General features: G+C 45.6%; 1 protein-coding gene across 1 annotated transcript; it reads right to left on the reverse strand.

Annotated features, from left to right (window-relative positions):
• Positions 1-362: 362 nt before the first annotated feature.
• Positions 363-19,296, reverse strand: DNAJC25 (DnaJ heat shock protein family (Hsp40) member C25). Its single transcript, XM_062207751.1, has 4 exons — positions 18,930-19,296; positions 5,511-5,663; positions 3,293-3,763; positions 363-801 (listed from the first exon to the last, which is right to left on the reverse strand). The coding sequence occupies exons 1-4, from the start codon at positions 19,260-19,262 to the stop codon at positions 679-681; spliced, it is 1,080 nt and encodes a 359-aa protein (XP_062063735.1). The 5' UTR covers positions 19,263-19,296; the 3' UTR covers positions 363-678.
• Positions 19,297-20,274: the final 978 nt, after the last annotated feature.

Genomic DNA, 20,274 nt, shown 5'->3' on the forward strand with positions numbered 1-20,274 from the left:
TATAATGAGACCGTCATCAAGATCATCCTACAAGGACATGAGGGTAGACTTGCTCTCCTGGAGAGTTTCTGATCTTGTTCAGAATTCTAATGATGGGGATGTTATAAAGACTTTTCTAGCACAAGACTCTCCTAGAGAGGTTAGGTCGTATACATTTCAATCCTATCACAGCTTTTAATGAAGACGACATGATAATCAAATCGTTCTGCTAAGGAAGTTTGTGTCTAAAGATACAAAAATGTAGTTCAATGCTGTTATAATTTTTCGGTTTTGTGAAAATAGAGACCATGAGAGCAAAAAAATGCAGCCCTGCGACAAAAAAATAAGGAACCACTTAAAGAATAAACACTTAACACATAAAAAAATTTTAAATGGCATCTAATAAATTTTCATGTCAAATCTTGAAACTAAACATATAAAATTTTTAAATGACAATGAATAAATTTTCATCTCATTTTTTTTAACAAAAGCCACAAATAGATTATAAAAATTGAACAGTTGTAAATGTCTTATGTATAAAGTTTTAAGGGAAAGTTTCAATGTCTACATTATTCTGTGTAATCAAATCCTTGAGGGATTTCAGTTACTGCTGAGGAGCAGCTGATAACTTTCTAAAATAATTCAGTTATGAGAACAACATCACAATGAACGTTTGGCACAGGAGCGCTCGGCCAGTCTTCAGTCATCCACAAACGTTAGCCGCCCGGGCCCTTCATTCTTCATCCAGCGCCTGTATCTCTTCCATCTGGGGTCATTGGCCAGTTTTTTCTTTAATTCTTCTTCCTGTTCCTGTTTATACACCTATCCACATAAGAAACCACACTAAATGACTCTACAGTGCAAAGGTAACACGGCCATTAGCTTTACTGCATATTTACTTTTGTCAAATGTAACTTTAGGTAAAAGTTTCCAATGAATGCATCTATTGGTTTGTCTTCTGTAATCACTGTCCCCAAAACGCCAATCAAGTAAGCGTTTTAACATTCAGTGTTATGAAAAAGCAAAACTCATATAAGAACCAGTAAGGTTTTGTCACTGATTTCTGTAATCTGGGAATACTTTATTTTCTTCATTGAAATCAGGCATAAGCTGAGTTTAAAAGGATTCACAATTCCTTTCTACACCATTAGAGAACCAACTATTAATTTTAACTGATAACTTTCAGATTTGCTGATCTTAACCAAGGAAAAAAATGCTCTCTCCAAAATGAACTTACATCTACTTTTATCTTCAAAGATAATTACTGGCTTATCAAAACATCTTTTGTTAAAGTTTTCAAAGAAGGTTAAATTAACTACCCAGATTAAGAACAAAGAACATCTGTATTTCTAGAACTTTAGTGGATGTCAACTGAAGCTAAATGGACTAGCTGACACAGTCTCACAGCCACATCAGACTTGACTTTATGAAAACTATTTATTTAATTTTCACTTATGTGAAAGGCAGAGAGACAGAGACAATCTTCCATCAGTGGGTTTCACTCCCCAAATACCCACGACAGCAAGGGCTGGGCCAGGCCAAAGCGAGAAACCTGACACTCGATCTAGGTCTCCGCCTGAGTGTCTGAGCCATCACTTGCTCCCTGTAGGAGGAAGCTGGAATTAGAAGCAGGACCAGGACTTAAAAACTGGGACTGCTAAAGGATGCAGGCATCCCAGGTAGCAGCTCAACTGCTGCACCACATGTCCAAGCCTACATCAGATTTTAGCAAGTACCTAGTTTACTTTCAGATACTAGGAAGTAATGACTAAAATAACCTCGTATAAAATACATGTAATCCTGCACGTGATAGAACTCTGAGACACAGTTTTCTGGACTGGGCCTGCTTATTCTATTCAGAAAACTTCTCAATTAGTTTAAGAACTAAATAGTATTCTACCTTTGATTTTTATATTATTTATAAACAGGTTCAATAAATCAACTTTCAAAAACATTTGGCGGCCGGTGCCGTGGCTCAATAGGCTAATCCTCCACCTTGCGGCGCTGGCACATCGGGTTCTAGTCCCGGTCAGGGCTCTGGATTCTGTCCTAGTTGCCCCTCTTCCAGGCCAGCTCTCTGCTGTGGCCAGGGAGTGCAGTGGAGGATGGCCCAAGTGCTTGGGCCCTGCACCCCATGGGAGACCAGGATCAGCGCGGTGCGCTGGCCACAGCGCGCCGGCCGCGACAGCCATTGGAGGGTGAACCAACGGCAAAGGAAGACCTTTCTCTCTGTCTCCCTCTCTCACTGTCCACTCTGCCTGTCAAAAAAAAAAAAAAAAAAAAAAATGGCAATTCATAGTAAGTTAGCTTACTTAAATATAATTTAAGGCAAAAGTTTATTTTCAGTAAAATCTATTTAAGATATCACAAATAAAAATGAATGACTATGAACTTGAAACAAAGAAACAAACAAAAGCCCAGATTTCTAAAGAAGGTTCCACTGTGCTCCAAAAGTCCTGTATTTGTGAAAATGCCCAAAGTTTAGGGGCATTACAATCGGACAATCTACTTTAAAAATAAAATAAAATATTGCAAATACTTGTTACTATGTAGTACCATCTATGCTCAATTGAAATAAACAGTTCTTTCAACAAAATTTCCACCTCTTAATTCTAAGTTAAAAAAAAAAAAAATCTCTGTGACTACACTTACATAATTGGAGCAAAATTTGGGAAGGACTAAATTACAGCTGGTGCCAGCAAGAGAAACTTGTAACACTCTTGCAGACATATTGTCCCACACAGCTTAACACAACAAATTAAGGCTACGGTTAAAACTATCTTCAGAATTAATAAAGTATCTGAAGCCCATCATTTACAAAGACAAATTTGATGTTAAAAACCCACTGCTCCACTCCCAAATGTAGTTGTACTTTCAGTCCTGTTCAACAAAGATCTTGGGGCCAGGGTTATGGTGGAGTGGGTATAGCCGGTTCTAGTCCCAGCTACTCCACTTCCAATCCAGCTCCCTAGTGGCCTGGGAAAGCAGTGGGAAGATGACACAAGGGCCTGGGCTACTAGCATGCACAGGGGAGACCTGGAGGAGGCTCCTGGCTCTTAGCTGCGGCCTGGCCCAGCCTTGGCCTTTGTGGCCATCTGGGGAGTGAACCAGCAGATGGAAGACCTCTCTCTCTGTCTCTCCCTCTCTCTAATTCTGACCTTGAAATAAATAAATAAATCTTTTAAAAAATAAATTTTCTATTTCCTTACCCAGCTCTTGGATTTTGGAATCTGAGCACACCTCTGTGACCCCTCACCACGCACCCCACTGTAACTTGGTATGGATGACGCTAGGTCACAGAATAACTACTCACCTCATAATTCTCCTTTATCCAGAGCTCCCTTTTAAGAAATGTTTCTTTCTGATGATCTTCTAGGCTGTCAAACTGAGATTTTGACATCTTCATAAATTTACGAATGATGTATAGTCTCTCCTCCTCCCCATATTCTTTGCCTTTGATGTTAAAATTATAGATCCACCGGCAGTACCAGGCGATATATAAGCACAGGTGAAAAGGAGCTAAGAGAATTTGAAACAGCAGAAGATCACGAATTTGGGGTTTCTGGTAGCCTCCTTTTATGTCTATTTTACTTTTTATAATGTTCTTGATGATGTTCTCCTCTTCATCACGCATTTCCTCTTTGGATTTTTTGTTTTTGCCTTTTTCTTTGGCTTTTTTGAGCAGTCCCTGCTGTTTGGCGATCTCTGTAGCTTGGATGCGGTATTTGGGCACTGTGGCTAGGTAGCTGATTGCCTTATTGTAGCTATTCCACCAGCTGAAAAACTAGAATATTTAACAAAGAAAACGTGTCATTTTTATCATCAAAATTCATCTGAACTAAAGCAATGGTAGAGAACCTTGGTGAACACCATCACCCAAGAAACCCATTCAGATTAAAATTGAACAATGCCAATGTGTCCCCGGGATCCAAGGCTGGCTCAGAAAGGGAAGCTCCACTGACCTCAAGACAGGAGAAGCCCACGAGCAGAGGGCGTGCCCACGGCGTCACACACTCCCGTGACGTTACATCTTGACCATCTATTTGGCTCTTCCCTGGATCACTACTAAGACACCTCCTTTTCTTTTTTTTTTTTTTTATTTTTAAACTGCAACCTACTTACTAGGGAGAACTACATGGCAAAAACTAGCTGCTGAGAAATTGGTTGAGCATTCAAATGACTATGCTCCTTCCTAAACCATCTATACATACCATGCAATGCTTATCCCAGTCTGAACTGAGAGTTCTAACGTGTTTGAACTCTGCTGGTGTGGACAGGAAAATGTTAACTTACTTCATAAATATATTCAATAACAAAGGATTCTGTTATCAATAAAAACAAACAAAAAAACCCTGTTGCTCACAAAGTACATTTATATATTTTAGTTTCTATTTTACTGAATGAATGTAATAGTTATATAAATAACATCCTAAAATAGTATAATAGCAAACCATTAAGAATAGCAAAACAAAACAGTTACCTGAGGATTCTAACAAAACAGTAAAATGCCTTCTGCTCTCTCCTTTGAACAACAATATTTCTATGAAAACTGACACATTTAAACCATATGACCAAAACTCCTATAGGCATTCTTTCACCACACCATCATTAAACCAAAGAAGTCATATTCAAACTAGCAAATTGCTTCATTCTAGTCACCTGACTTGTTCTTTTCCTTCAGGCTGAGTTAAACTTTTGTGAATTTTAAAACAACCCAAAAAAGTGACTTCTAATCCATTTCAGTGGTTTTCAAGCTGAGCAGAAGCACCCTCAGGGGGCATGTGGAAATATACAGCCAACAGTGGTTGTTCCAGTGACGGCCAACACCCCCGGCACAGGTGGATGGGAGACAGGACCTGTTAGACTGTATTTAAAAGTTGGGGAGCCGGTGCCATTGCGCACTAGGCTAATCTTCCTCCTGCGGCGCCGGCATCCCATATGGGCACTGGGTTCTAGTCCCAGTTGCTCCTCTTCCAGTCCAGCTCTCTACTGTGGCAGTGGAGGATAACCCAAATGTTTGGGCCCTGTACCCGCAGGGGAGACCAGGAGGAAGGGCATGGCTCCTGGCTTCGGATCTGCACAGCGTGCAGGTTGTGGCAGCCATTTGGGGGGTGAACCAGCAGAAGGAAGATCTTTCTCTCTGTCTCTCTCACTAATTCTTTCAAATTAAAAAAAAAAAAAAGAAAAAAGTTGGGATTCTTCTGAAGTTTATCAGGAAATCACTGGAAGGTGTATGATCTGGCTGCCATTCAATTTGGCTGCTATGTGGGAAATACTCTAGAAGGGGCAGTGAGAAAGGATTTAGGGTTTTTGTTTGTTTGTAGTTACATAATACTATCCTCCATTAATTTCTAAGATTTTTCCTTGGCAAAAATTTCAATAATGTCAACTGGTTGAATAAATGTTTTTCTCACGTAAAATATAAATTTTAACTGCAAGCAAACTTGTACGAGAGTACCTCAGTTTTGAGGGCTAGCACTAGGCCACGTGCCCTCACGCACAGGCACACAGACAGGTCCGTCGATACACACCTGAAACACTGAGATAGCACACACACTGACCAAAATCACTACTCTCACGTCCACTTTCGGGGCTAAGCGCCTGCTGTAATAGTGGTAGTAATGGCTGTAGTACTCTTCCGGATGATCCAGCATGTAGTCATAATCTTTCCGTGTTTCTTCATCCTGTAACACGAGGAGACATCCAATTTCATTAAATGGCCTTGCTTTATCATCTGTCAAATCTATAATTCTGTAATTACATTTGATTAAGCTGAGTAAAAAAGAATTGAAACTGTCAAAATCAAAAAAGTTACCAAAGGCATACAAAGATTTTATTTCCATAACTTCAACATGAGGTATAAGAGCATAATAGAAACATTTCCCCAAATTCCTGGGTACGGTTAGTCCTCCTGGGAAAACAGAAACACTTTAATGATAACTAATCGTGCCCCTTTCGTGTTGCTAACAAAGATGTCACATGTTCCTATGACTTAAGGCTGACATCTACTCTCAAGGACTGACAGAAAAATGGATATCATATATATTTGTTTACACAAATATATTCACAATCATGTTCAAGTCTTGCATAAGCTTTCTGTCGAAAGCAACGATTAAGCAAAAAGCAAATGAAATCAGCCTGTGCCTACAAAACTGAACTGTGCTCCATTTCAAAGAAACACGGGGACATGCATGCAGGACAATGGTCAGAGTCTGGCTTTTTGACCTTGGTCAAAATATGCGGCCTCTCCAAGCTCTGCTCTTCCTTTTTAACAGCCTCCCTACTCTTTCTACTTGGTTGCTTTAAAGACCAAATGACACACATTACTCAAAAACATGTTACAAACAGGTTGTGCTTTACTATTCTAACACACCGTCACAGCCCAGTTCATAAAGGAGCAGCATACAGATCACGGAAAGAATTGCAGCATTCGGAATTGCTGCTCTGAGTGCTCACACATACGGCATTCCCTAAAATCCCCTCTAGTTCTAGCCAATTTCTTTGTTTGTTTGTTTGTTTGTTTAAAGATTTATTTATTTATTTGAAAGGCAGAGTTACAGAGAGGGAGAGGTAGGGAGAGAGAGAGGTCTTCCATCCACTGGTTCCCTCCACAAATGGCCGCCACAGGCAGAGCTGGGCTGATCTGAAGGCAGGAGCCAGGAGCTTCTTCCAGGTCTCCCACGTGGGTGCAGGGGCCCAAGGACTTGGGCCATCTTCCACTGCTTTCCCAGGCCATAGCAGAGAGCTGGATCAAAAGTGGAGCAGCTGGGACATGAACCAGAACCCATATGGGATGACGGCACTGCAGGTGGCATCTTTACCTGCTACTACACAACGTAGGCCCCTAGTCAATTTCTAACAGGGATAAATGCTGATGTTTTATGATATTACATAGGTTTAGGAGCTATTCAACGAGGTGATGGATGTGCTTTGTATCCCACAGGAAACCCTATTTTTCACCTTATCCCATTTCAAAAAATGTTAAAGATGAACAATAAGACCAAAATAAAGTCACTAATATGTGTCTACAGTCAAAACCATGACAGAATTAAAAACCTTTTTTAACTTAGAGAGTTTTTTCGCAGGAGGACTTCTCCAAAATTCATTAAGTTGCAGGTTCTTAGCCAACAGCATTTCAAAATCCAAACCTAGTGCCTTGCTACCACACAGATGCTCTGAGGTCTGTTCAGAGCCTTGTTCAATATGTAGTCTCTTAGATTTAAAATAAGAAGTTGGCTAATGACAAAAATCTTCTCTGTATCCATTAAAATCAGTATATATCTTCTACTGAGTTGAATTTTAGTGAGAAAATTATCAGTAACAGTTCTACATTCATTACACTTAAAATATTTTTTACCTCTCACTAGTCTATGAAGCTAGATAAACTGATATCTAGCTTAATTGGATATGCATGTACTTAAGAGATTACTTCATGGTCCTAAACGGATAGCCAGTATGAGAGCATACTGTTACATGAGGAGGGGTGAGTTCAGACTGCTATTTCCAAGTCATTCCTTGGATATCTCTCCTGCCGTATCGGTTTTCTGGTGGCAACTGTCTTTATGCCACTATTCCTTCTTTAAGTCATCATCACCAGGGTCCAGAGCCTCCCGCCTAGAAGGAGCGCACAGCAGTTACGCAGACAGTCCTCGGACTAAAGGTCCCATCTGTTAATGTGTCTTCATCATCAGTACTTCAAGGTATCCTTCCAGAGTTTTTCCTCTCCCGCCTTTTTGGCTTTTTGGCCCTGCTTTTGGTCTGAAATCCTTGACTTTAACTCAGCCTCCCAATCCCGGCAGCTGCCTTCGGAGACACGGTTCTTCTTGCTCGCACTAGATTACAGGAGCTGAGAGCAAATGTCGCACTAGGATCAGGTTTCCGTGCTCCTCCAGCACGAGCGCCTCCGTGAGCCCTGTGCCAGTCTGGCTGTGAGCAAGGTCTTCGAGTGCCCTTGAAATCTGCTATGTGGATGCCACGTGTCCAACAGCTACTCTCTCTCCTTTGGTCTCTTGTGCGGTGAAGGTCATGTTCTGTGGGATGCAGATATCATCTCCCCTCAAGCACTTCACCCAGATCTGCCCCAGGGTCACCGTCTTCTCACTGTGATTTCACCATGTCCTGACCTCCTCCAAGAGCACTGTCAACAGTCCTCCAGCACCAGCAACTCCAGGATCTACACCCTGGCCTCTCACGGCAAGCGGAGCCTGTGCGGTCTATTCAGGGCCCCGAGTGAGTCCTCAAAGCACTGAGTGCCTACAAAATACCTCGGAGTCAAGTCTGACTCTCTTAGGACAGCTCCTTTTCCTTGGAGTCGCCGTGAATTTCTGACACTGCTTTGGGGACAGCCCAGAAAATCAGCCACACAAGGCAAGCATGTAACTTAATGGTTAAGACATACAAGTCCTGTATTCAGTTCCTGGCTCTGGCTCCTGACTCCAGTTTCCCGCCAATGCAGACCCTAAGAGACAACAGTAATAACTCAAATAGTTCGGTCCCTGCCACCCATGTGGGAGACCTGGATTATGTTCCCAGCTGCTGCACACATCTGGGGAGTAAACCAGAGAATGGGAACTTCCTCTCTCACAATCTGTTTCTCAAAAAGAAAAACTTTTTTTAACTGAAAGTTGGCCACTACCTTGCTCTAGTATTTGTCTGATCTATTTACTCTTCACTCTGGGACTTAGAATTTTCATACACTTCAGCAGAAGTTCCAGGTTGACACAGACTGGTACTAAAGGAGTTCGCAATAGCCTAATCAAAAGGCCCATTCTTCAGCAACCCACAAAGTTTAGAATTAAGCCGGTAAGAACATGAGAGTATCAGCAAAGGAAAGACAAAACAAGAAGGACCGTCTTTCTCTCAAGGACTCCGAGAGTTAAGGTACATTCTTACTCGAACAGCATGTATGTATTTTTTCTCCCACCCAACCCAGAACTAGGTTTCATTTTTTATCTCCATTGCTTCCCAGTGGCCAAAGTAAAAATTTCCTTGGCATGCAATGAGGCCTCCACAACTGACCCAAACTCACCTACCTAACAACCTCTCTCATCACTCTCCCCTTTCCTCCACTGCAAACATTCAGAGAGGAATTTCTAGAATTTGGTGTGTTCTTCCAATATGACACGCTTTTTCATATCTGTGTTACTGGAAACATAATTCCCTTACTTCAAGTCCAATCCTTCCTTCCAACCCCATGAGTTCCTATGAATGCTTTGGGGTATAAGTGTTACTGCCTCAGACCCAGCTGGGCCTCTCTTGTTATGCTTAGTACCTATTTATTATAGCACTTATCACATTGTAATTACCAGCTTTTTCTTTTCCTGGAATTTTCAGAAGGTAGGCAGCACAACTCGTTAATCTCTGTATATCCAAGGCCTAGCACAATGCCTGGCATTCAGTCAATGTCATTTAAAAATGAGTGACATTTTATAAAGGGGTGGCCTCACTATTCACAGGGCTGGATGAGTGATTATGTCACAAAAACTTCAGCTTGCCAAAAGTGAGTGCTCGAATTCATAGCTTCAGAAAAATATGCTTTATGTGGCTAAAATAGCTTAAACCTTAAAACAGTGTAATATCTTACCTTTCAATAAGGTAGTACTTTCTCTTTCAGCAAGTTTGTGGATCTTAAGGTCCCAGGGTCAGGAGGTTCCAACTTCTTTCCAAAACCACAACCTTTATACTGGCTTCTTCCTCCTCTCTGCCCTGAGCCTTGACCAGCGGGGCAATAAGCTCCTTGTTCTAATCTCTACCGGGATAAACGTGCCGCTGCTGCTGTCCACTCCACTCCCAATCCTCGTGGGCATAGGCAGGAGGACTGGAACATAACCACCAATATCCAGGTCAAAAGTGAACAAGAGGAAACCCACAAGCAAAGAAAGCACGGAGTCCTTCCTTCTCTGACAAAAATGACCGTCCCCCCTCCCCAGAGGCAAAAACAGATTATGCCCTTGCCCTTGAAGGAAAGAATGAACTGATCTCAAGATAAACATAAATGGCAGTCAGTTAGTATTGCAGCCAGTTTCACGAGAATTTTTTTTTTTTCTGTTTCAGAGTGTAGAAACCATTCTTGAATGGTAAAGGCCAGGAGCTGATAATATACGAAAATGTTAAAATAGTTTGTTCATATTCACAAATATATATTCATGTTATTTTTAAAAGAAACACACACACAAACACAAATGATCCTTTAAAAAAAAAAAAAAAAAAAAAACAAACCTCTGAGCCCCTAAATGTTCTCCTAGGTCATTATATTCTGCTACAGAGGAAGAAAACTAACTGCTCTGAGTTTCACTTCTGCTCTCGTTCTCTGCCCGGCGGTCAGCAGTGCTACTGTCTTCTCACGTGGCTTCTCATCTCACTCTACCTACGGTCTCAACAACTTGCAAGACCAGGATACCTGGATGTAAGTGGCACGTCCGCTTTACTTATTTATTTTTTGCCTTCTTCTATTTTTCAACTACAGCCTACATTTTCTAAGTGTAACAAAAACATCTCCAATATGCTCAAAACCCGAATCTATTCCTCTGTGTTTTAGTTACATATCCCCTTCTACTTAAGTCTCCTGACCTATTGAAAACCTTAGCCATTCTCAATTTGGCCACTAATGATGTGCAAGGCATCAAGCCTTGTGCTGGACACAAGAGTCAAAGCCAAATGAGACAAGGTCTTGGCCTGGGAACCCCTCCCATCTAGAAGCAGCAGCTAGAAGGCAAGAGAAGCACAATTCACTGTGCTCAGGAACAAGGCCAGATTGACTGTGCCCCGACCAGGGCAACCGGACTCACGGAAGACTGGGAACGAGAGCCAGACCTGGACACGCAAGTGAGACCAGGGGTGAAAGTTGTTCCAGGACAAGGAAACAGCAAATGGTAAGGATCAGAAGCACCGCAGAACAGAGTGAACCCAATGAAGCTTGAGAACGGGGGAAGGTTAGCAAGAAAGGAGTGGTAAAGTTAGCTAGGAAAGTAAGTTTGGATAACAACTGTGCAGGGTCTTCTAAGTTATATCAAACAGTTGGTGAGTTACTGTGTGTGTTACTCAAAAATGAAATATTCTGGGGTCTGGGTTGTGGTGCAGCGGGTTAGGCTGCCACCTGCGATACCAGCATCACACATTGGAGCGCCAGTTTAATTCTTAGCTGCTCTGCTTCTGATCCAGCTCTGTGTTAATGCATCTGGGAAAGCTGTAGAAGATGGTCCGAGCATCTGAGCCCCTGCCAACCACATAGGAGACCAAGGTGGAGTTTCTTCTCCTGCCTTCACCCTGGCCCAACTTTGGCTATTATGGCCATTTGAGGAGTGAACCAGCAAAAGGAAGATCTCTCTCTTTGTCACTCTGCCTTTCAAATAAATAAATCTGTTTTTAAAATGAAATGTCTTAAAGTATGAGAAGTAGAAGCATGTGTTTTCAGGAGAAAACTCTGGGGGCTGGCGCTGTGGCATGGTGGGCTAAGCCTCTGCCTATGCTGCCTGCATCCTATATGGGCGCCAATTCATGTCCCAGCTGCTTCTCTTCCGATCCAGCTCTCTGCTATGGCCTGGGAAAGCAGTAGAAGATGGCCCAAGTCCTTGGGTCCCTGCACCTGCATGAGAGACCTGGAAGAAGCTCCTGGCTCCAGATCAGCCCAACTTCAGCCACCTGGGATGAACCAGTAGATGAAAGATCTCTCTCTCTCTCTCTCTCTTTCAAATAAATCAAGAAAGAAGGAAGGGAGGGAGGGAAGGAGGAAGAAAAACACTGGCAGTATCATAGAAAGTAGAACAAGGGAGAAACAGACACCAATGGCTGAGAAGCAGAACAGTAGGGCTCAGGAGAATGAAAGGAGACGTGGCACGCAGAGCTGACGTTTCTAACACTGCTGTGTGGATGTGACACCCACTGTGATACAGGACAGGGGAGGAGGAGAGCAAGTGTGGAGCCAGGAAAACTGTGGAAGGTTTTGAAATGGGGCAGAAAGAAATGACTGCATATCCTTTCACTTTCAAGCCTACAGAGAACACCTGTTCCTTTGTTTGTCTTAGAATAACCTAATTTAAATATGTTGAAACAGAAGTAACTTCTGGAAAACTGAAAATAATGCAAACAACTCCTGTTCACAGAAGACAAAAACTTGTGTCCAGTGGAATGCACCGGACTACTGCCTGGGGGATACTGGCCAGTTTTCAGGCCCCTCCATTCCCTATCCGGCTACCAATGTGTGCTGCTCCTCAGAACTAGTCTTGATATCTTCCTGGTACCCTCGCTAATTAATGAGCTAAAGGAAATCTGTGATATACGTTCACTTTGTACTGGGGTATATCATATCCTCTGTTAGTGTATGCTGTAACAATGCTAACAAGACTGGCTCCCGACATGTTTACTTGTGGGTGCTGTGAGAAGAGACGGTCCAAAATACGAACCTGGAGAACATGCAGAGTCCAGATTTATGAGCTAAGAGCAGTGGCTAAAGTCAAAGATGAAGTTGAATTTTGTCAGGAAGGGCTCAGAAAAATAAAAACTGGTCCCAGGACACGGCCCTGGGGAGAAGCGATGTTTACAGCACAGTCAGAGGAAGACAATACTATAAGGACTGCAAATATCTAGAAAAGGGTCCGGCGCTGGGGCACAGTGGGCTAAGCTTCCACCTGCAGCGCAGGTATCCCATATGGGTGCCAGTTCGAGTCCTGGCTGCTCCTCTTCCAATCCAGCTCTCTGTTATGGCCTGGGAAAGCAGTGGAAGATGGCCCAGGTCCTTGGGCCCTTGCACCCACGTAGGAGACCTGGAAGAAGCTCCTGGCTCCTAGCTTCAGACTGGCCCAGCTCCAGCTATTGCGGCCATTTGGGGAGTGAACCAGTGGATAGAAGACCTCACTCTGTCTCTCCTTCCCTCTTTCTGTAACTATGTTTCAAATAAATAAATAAAATCTTTAAAGAGAGAGAGAGAAAGATAGCCAGGACAGGAGAGACAGGAGAGGGTTACACCAAGGAGGTCAAGAGAGAGCATCTTAAGGAGCTGACAATGGATGACAGCAAATGCCACAAACCAGAGTTCCAGCGGGAAGACAGCAAGGGGAGTGGTCACCAGCTCCGCCAGTCTCACTTGAACAGGAACAGTGTTGGTACACATGACCCCCCTGCAACTGCCCGGGACACAGGAAAGACAGCAAGCAGTGAAATGTTAGTGTAGGGTGTTCCCCACCCCCCATACAGATTTATTTATTTATTTGAAAGGCAGAGTTACAGAGAGAGATGGAAAACAGAGAAGGAGACAGAGAGAGATTCCATCCACTGACTCACTCCCCAAACGGGAGCTGGGCCAGGCCGAGGTCAGGTCTCCCACATGGGTGCAGGGACCCAAAACTTGGGCCATCTTCTGCTGCTTTCCCAGGTGCACTAGCAGGGAGCTAGATCAGAAGTCGAACAGCCAGGACTTTGATGGTTGTTCTCATGGGATGCCAGCGTCACAGCAGCGGTTCACTGACAGTACCACAATACCAGCCCGGGACATAGTTTAAAGAAGCAAAATTAAGTGAAAAGAGTAAAAAAATGAACCAAGTATGAGCCTCTGCAGTTACAAAAAGGAATGATGAGATTCCAAAGACAGTGGAAACACAGTGAGCTCAGTCAAGGTCTGCTTGTTTTCCCCAGCCCATTTTCAATACTGATTCCAGAATTTTCTTTCTGAAACAAATATAAGGCTATGTCATTTCTCCACTGTAAAACCTCTGGAACTCTTAAATACATAAAGTTCAAATTCTTAAGCACGTCACAGGGGTCATTCCTCATCTGATCCCAAACTAGGTTCCAAGCTCCTAACCAGTCTCCCTCCCATGTGCCTCACAGGCCTCCAACCTAGAAGACACAGCTCCCCAAAAAGTCCAAGAAAAGCACGATAAGGATCTCCCGGGAACATCTCCAACTGTTCCTTTTTCCCAGAAGAAATCGGCACAGGCTAAATTAAAACGTCAAGTGCTCTGTTTCTGGCTAGAATGATAGCAACTCTGTAGTTTTCAGGCCGCTCAAGAGCTCTGATTGGTTGTTGATGATGTCATGTGTCAAGGAGTCACAGCATGGAAATTAAGTAGATCTAGTATATAATCAACCTCAGCCATAACTAGGGAGTAACAGCTGAAATTAGGGACTCAGTAGAAAATAAACAGCACTTAGGATCTCACAGCAGGAACAGGCAATGTGGCACACGGGCTACATGTTCTGCTGGGCCCAGGGCAGAAATCACCATCAACATGTCATCCTCTCCCACCAAACCCAGAGAAGTCTTCAAATGCTTACAACAGGTGAGCACGGGCAAAGAAAACTACCTGCCCTCCGTGGTAAGTGTACTTGATGTGGTTATCAGCCTCGTAACCACAAACGTACAGAGCTGTATAACACTTCTGTGAATGCGGTCGTCTCTCGGTATCTTGGGGAGATGAGCTCCAGGATCTCCCTGCAAATACCAAAATAAACGGATGCTCAAGCCCCTTAGATAACATGGCATGGTATTTGCATAAAACATACATACATTCTCCTGTATACTCAAATCATCTTTAGATTACTTGTAATACCTATGCAATGAAGTTCTATACAAACAGATGTAATCTTATACTGCTTAGGGAATAGTGACAAAAAGTCTGTATACCTTCAGCACATATGTGATTTTTAAAAAAATATTTCCCTTTCGTGGCTGGTTGAGTCCAATACAGATATGGAGAGCTGGCTATGCCCAATGATTATGAACGACTGATTAAAGTCTGGATGATACTGAAAAAGAAGCCTGGTAATGCCAACACTGGTATTTAATTCTTCCCCCAAAGAGGCCCAGGGGGAAATGTAATAAAAGTGATTCTTGGTGCACAAAATACTCATTGCTGTAATTTCTCACCAAAGTGAGTCTCATTCCGATAATGAGCTTTGCATATTTATGGCTTCATGTTTCTGTTAATCAGGCTTTCCCTCTCCTGGAAGCATCTCGTCCCTGTCGATCAGGGTAACTGTGTTCCAGCTCAAAGAATGTTCTTCTGTAGTCCTCCACAAAGCAATCGCTGCTTCCTCCTGGTGCTGCCATACAGTCTGCCTGTGCTTTTATTATGTAACTTAAGTAAATGATGATCAAACAAAAGTTATCTCTCTTATTCTTAAAGTCTGGAACTGCGCCCTTTCACAGTCTCGTGCCCAGCACCTATGCCAGTACTAGTTGTTTGGACAAAGGATTGAGTAAGAGACTATACTAAGAAATGAACAATAAACAGTACCATAACAGGGCCTCCCCTTTTTGACAAATTCTTCCCCAGTGCTACCGCCCTGCTGTCTCACTCAGACTAGCAGAAAGAAACTGAAGTGTCCTCACGCTGTTTGTTCCCTTCTAAGACAAGCCTGAGTAGGAGGCTCCCTCTGCACTCCCTTCGATCTGTCAGCTTCAGGCCAGCAGCATTCCCAGGCGCTGTTCTTTGCTGTCCTCTTGGGATCTTACAAAATGCTGTTACAATCTCCCACTTTCTCATTTTCTACCAATCAGGGTTTTTCTAAGTGCATCCTTGCTAGCTGTGCCCACATCTGCTTATTTGTATGCCATTCCTCATGTCATCCATTTGATCTGACCTACCTACATCCAAAAGAATTACTCTTAAAAATTATCTCACTTAAAAATTAAAAGTGAATTTTTCTCTCATGCAGGAATTTTTCATTTATAACCATCCAATTTACTTATCTATACTGCTCTTTAAAATTCATTTGGGTGAAATAGCAAAGTAGGCTGCATACAACATTGTCAAGATTGTCCACTTTCAATTTCCAACCTATCTGAATCGCTCTCCAGATATGAGGTTTTTAGAAAGTTTATTTATTTCCATCTACTTGAAAGGCAGAGTGACAGAAGAGAGGGAGAGACAGAGACAAAGTGAGATCTGCCATCTGCTGGTTCACTCCTCAAATGCCCACAACAGCCGAACCTGGGGCAGATGGAAGCCAGGTGCCTGGAACCCCATCCAAGTCTCCCACGTGGGCGGCAAGGGCACAAGCACCAGGACCATCATCTGTTGCCTTCCAGAACGCACTCAGCAGAGCTGCATGTGAAGCAAAGTAGCTGGGCAGTGGCGGCTTCACCTCTGGGCCACAGAGGCCACCCCTGGATACAAGTTTTAACAGTCATGACCTGATGTGCCAGACACTGTGCTAGATGCCATGGATATACACACGGAAACCAAGGAGCAGAGTGTAGTGGCGAGGGGAAGGGCTGCTCGGGGTTTATGGTGCAGTGTGATAAGTGCTATAAGCCACATAAAAGCAAGTGGGACTGGACTGTTCCACCTCATGAAATCCAATGTTAACACTGAGTGAGCGGCCATTTACTTCACTTCCAAACTCCATGAATTCCCTGAATCCTCAAATAGTCAAACACGCTAAACACGACTGCACTGTCTCGACTTAGGAAGCAGTGTGTAGAATCACCGTGGTTGGACGTCTTGCTGACACATGGAATGGTAAATCCTTTGGGAATGCGAGTTAAGCAGGACTTGCTACTCATCCTCCCTCTTCCGGTGTTCCCCAATCTCTCCACGCACACACAGGCAGAATCTTTTGTTGCTAAAACAGTGAACGACCAAGTGTCATACCTTTTTCATCCTGCCAAGTATATTTAAATCACATCAGTATTCTTACTTTTCAATGTTCTCCATCTAAAAAACACTCTCTCAAAAGGGCACATATTTGACCAAAACAACCTCAGAGTCATCCATCCACCCACGTCTTGGACAAAGACAGTTCCCATCCTAGCGATGTATTCATTGTCAATGGTCAGAGACTGGCTTCCGAAGCCACTGGAACTCAGTTTCTCCTATTACTCTATCAGACGTGCTCCCAGCTGTCACAAAACCGACTCCCAGCCCCAGGAAACAATCCAAGCAAAACAGCAGTTCCGTCCCCATCGCCGCTAGGGGGCAGCTAGGAAGGCACACGGGATGACCCCAGTTCACAAAATCTTGGCATTGCCCGGAAACAGCATTTCTCTCCCAACATCAGCACCATTCCCCATCGTAACAGCAGACCACTCTGTCTGTTTTCAATAACCTCTCCCTGACACACACGTCAACTCCTTGTCCTTACCCCAAGGGACGCCAGCTGCAGTGAGGTGGGCAGTCCCTGGAAGAGCTCTGTTGGAAGGAGTGGCATCCAAGCCCACCCGGTGTGATGCTTCAGTGGGGGTTTTCTCACATTTCTGCTGGGTGCAATCTACCCCCAGGTGTTCACCTCCCTCTCACAGGTCCCTCCCATTCTCCTGTGGGGGGCATGGGACCCCCCCTCCACCTCAGCACAGCCCGTTTCTAGGCCCCAGGCAGAGGTATTCCCAGCTACAACACCTGTCCGGGCCAAGAGTACAAGTGCCACTTCCTCCGGGCACACCAGTCTCTAACTGCCCGGCACGTCTTTATCCTTGAGTGCACAGCTTCTCTTACCTAGCTAGCTTCTGCTTAACTGATACAGCAGGGCTACACCCAAGGTGTAGAAACCATCAGAGGCAACCTTGCAGATCCTCCAGAAGATGTTGGCATTTGCTTTCAAAGTTCTGACCAATATTCTCATCAGTCTCAACACCAAACCCACTGCTTTCCAGGCCCACAAGACCCAGCCAAAGGCCACGGCGCCAGCGCTTCTGCTGCCCTCTCTCCAGGAAGTCCCCCAATCCGCCCACAGCCCCCTTCCACACCACCAGCTCCCAGACCGCTGTCTTCCCCCCGCGAAAATCTCAAATTGGGGCTTCACCCGTTCAGCTGCCCCGGCTGGAGAGACTTCCGCCCCACTTTTCGGATGTCTTTCCTTGATCGCTCTTTACCCTAAATTCTAAGCAACCAACCCCTCTGGGCTGAGCACCTCCCCAGCTCCCCAGCTCCACCTCCGTTAGCTGCCAGTGAAAGTGACAGTTCCACTCAGGCTACGGAGACTGCAGCGAATGAAACAGGCCCAGTTTACGACTCCAAGATATCCACTCCGCTCTGGAGAGCATCAAGGGAGAATCTGGGGACTCAGTACTTTCAACCGGAGAAAGTTAATCTGCAGAAAACGACCCCCGGGTAAATTACAGTCCATGCACACAAAGTGCAATCATGAAGAGCAGACCATGTAGCAACAGTCTGGGCAGTTTTATTCCTTTGGCCTGGAAATAAAAAAGACTGAGGAATATCTAGCATGCCTGGGGGCCCGGAAACAGTAATACACCTGGTGACTTTTTTTTTTTATACAGGTGGATGTTTATAGTAACAATAACAAAAAGCGCATCAGGCTAAATTTCTGTATCCCCATAGGACACGAAACCTTTGGTCGAATGACTAAACATATTCACAAAATACTTCCTACCAGAAATTCTCAGAGTCCTGCACCCCAAGTTATTAAGCCCGTTATTCCCCCATTTAATTTTATCCCCCATTTAATAACTCTGTGAGAGCTATCAGGTGCTTAATTCTGCGTATGGGGGAACAGCTACTACAACTTAAGAAATCCTTATACAAGGTCAATCAGAGGGTCAGAGCCAAGAGCCTCGGACTGGCTGGCAGCTCGCCGTTCCTAGTGTTGGTCTACCTCCTGAAACCCAGGCTAAACGTCATCACTAACGCCGTCCCCAGAAACCAAATTCCTTTCCTATCCCATTGGCGCAACGGGTGTCGTTCGACGTTCGGGTCCTAGCCCAGGTCCCGGGAGTCGGGAGCCCGCTTTCTGGGCGCGAACTGCCAAGTTCTTAGAAGGTTTTCACGAAGCCCCAACACGTCCAGAGCTGTGTACGACAACGACGGTCACCAACGAGGCCCGAGCGGGCTCCCGCCCCTCGCCCTCGCACGCGGCCACGTGGGGAGCGCCGAGGATCCCCAAGGTCGAGGCGGCGGCCGCGCTGCGCGCCGGGGACACCGGGGACCCAACCGCGCGCGCCCCGCACTGCCCGCGAGGGGACCCCGCAGCCCGTCCGCGCCCGCGGGCCTCACCTTGAGAGTCTCGTAGGCGGTGGCCACCAGCAGGAAAGCCGCCTCTGCGCTCTGCGGCGTCCGCCCCAGGCCCTCGTCGCCGGGCTCGGGCCGGTAGCGGTCGGGGTGGTAGCGCCGGGCCAGCTGGCGGTAGGCCCGCGCGATCTCCGCCTTGCTGGCCGAGCGGCTCACGCCCAGCACCTCGTAGCAGTCCCGCGTGCCGCAGTAGAGCCCTTCCACCAGGGCGGCCGCCGGCCGCGCCAACACGGCCACCAGCAGCAGGGGCGACAGCAGCACCAGCCAGCGCCGGCCGGCCGCCCCGGGCCTCCCGCGCCGAGCGACCGGCACCCCCATCCCGGCCACTCGCCTACCCGGCTCGGCCGCCGGGCCCCTGCTCCACGTCTGCAGGCGGCGCCTCCGCGCAGGCGCACAGGGCGCGGCCCGGGCACCCGCTTCCTGCACGACCCGTTGCTAGGGGAGAAGGACGCCGCCGTCGCCGGCAGCTTCCGGTATCCGCCCGCACGCCTGCGCAGTGTCAGCGAGCGGCGGCTCAGCTCTAGGTTGAACCCGGGGGATGTTTCCGTGTCCCGGGCGCGCTTCGCCCGCGTGGGCAGAGCGCGTTACCGTTCGCAGTGCGCGTTACACGGTAGCTTGTCGGCATCGTGACGTCACCTGCTGCAGCAGGTCGTCTGCCTGTCGTGCATCCCTTATCAAAGCCGGGTCTCCAGGCCGGGACGGCTCCCTCTCTGGAACCCCCTTCTGCTTTCTAAACCGCGAAGCTGGAAAGTTCCAGGCGCTGTCTGCCAGGAGCCCCGAGAGATCATGGCCGTCTAACTCGGGCCGTCTCAGCCTTCGCACCGTCTACGTGTGGACCAGGGGATTCTTCGCCTTGGAGGGACTGTCCTGTGCGATGGGAGATGTTTAGCAGCGTCCGCGGGCTCTCCACAGTGGGCACAGTTAGTGCCATACCCCACACACACAACAAATGTTTCTAGAGATTACCAGATATCTCTTGCGGGTAGGGTTTCCGGGGAGGAAATAACAATTAGTTAAATTTGAATTTAAGATAATTTTTTGTTGTTGTTGCTGGATGTCCCAGATAGCAACACGAAGAACTTAGAATAAAAAAAAAAAAATTATGCCTGGCGTTCGCAGGAAGGCGTGCAGCTTTCCAAGAACTGAATGTCCATAAGACTGGGGAGAGGGGAAGGAGGAAGGGGATGAAACTGGAGAAAGTGTGGGTGACCAGGCTCATTTAATTCTCGGATGAAGTAGCGCCTTGAGAGCAATGTCCACTCTGCCTGTCAAAAAAAAAAAAAGAGCATTGGAGAGTCAGTACGGGATTTTTAACCAGTCCAGTGACACC

This window comes from Lepus europaeus, chromosome 12 (assembly GCF_033115175.1).
Source record: "Lepus europaeus isolate LE1 chromosome 12, mLepTim1.pri, whole genome shotgun sequence".
Lineage (NCBI taxonomy): Eukaryota > Metazoa > Chordata > Mammalia > Lagomorpha > Leporidae > Lepus > Lepus europaeus.

Coding starts and splice junctions, on each gene's coding strand:
- DNAJC25 (XM_062207751.1), bottom strand. CDS start 19,262: ATGGGGGTGCCGGTCGCTCGGCGCGGGAGGCCCGGGGCGGCCGGCCGG. Junction 5,664..18,929: donor CCGCCTACGAGACTCTCAAG/GTGAGGCCCGCG, acceptor CTCGTGTTACAG/GATGAAGAAACACGGAAAGA. Junction 802..3,292: donor GGATAAAGGAGAATTATGAG/GTGAGTAGTTAT, acceptor TTATGTGGATAG/GTGTATAAACAGGAACAGGA.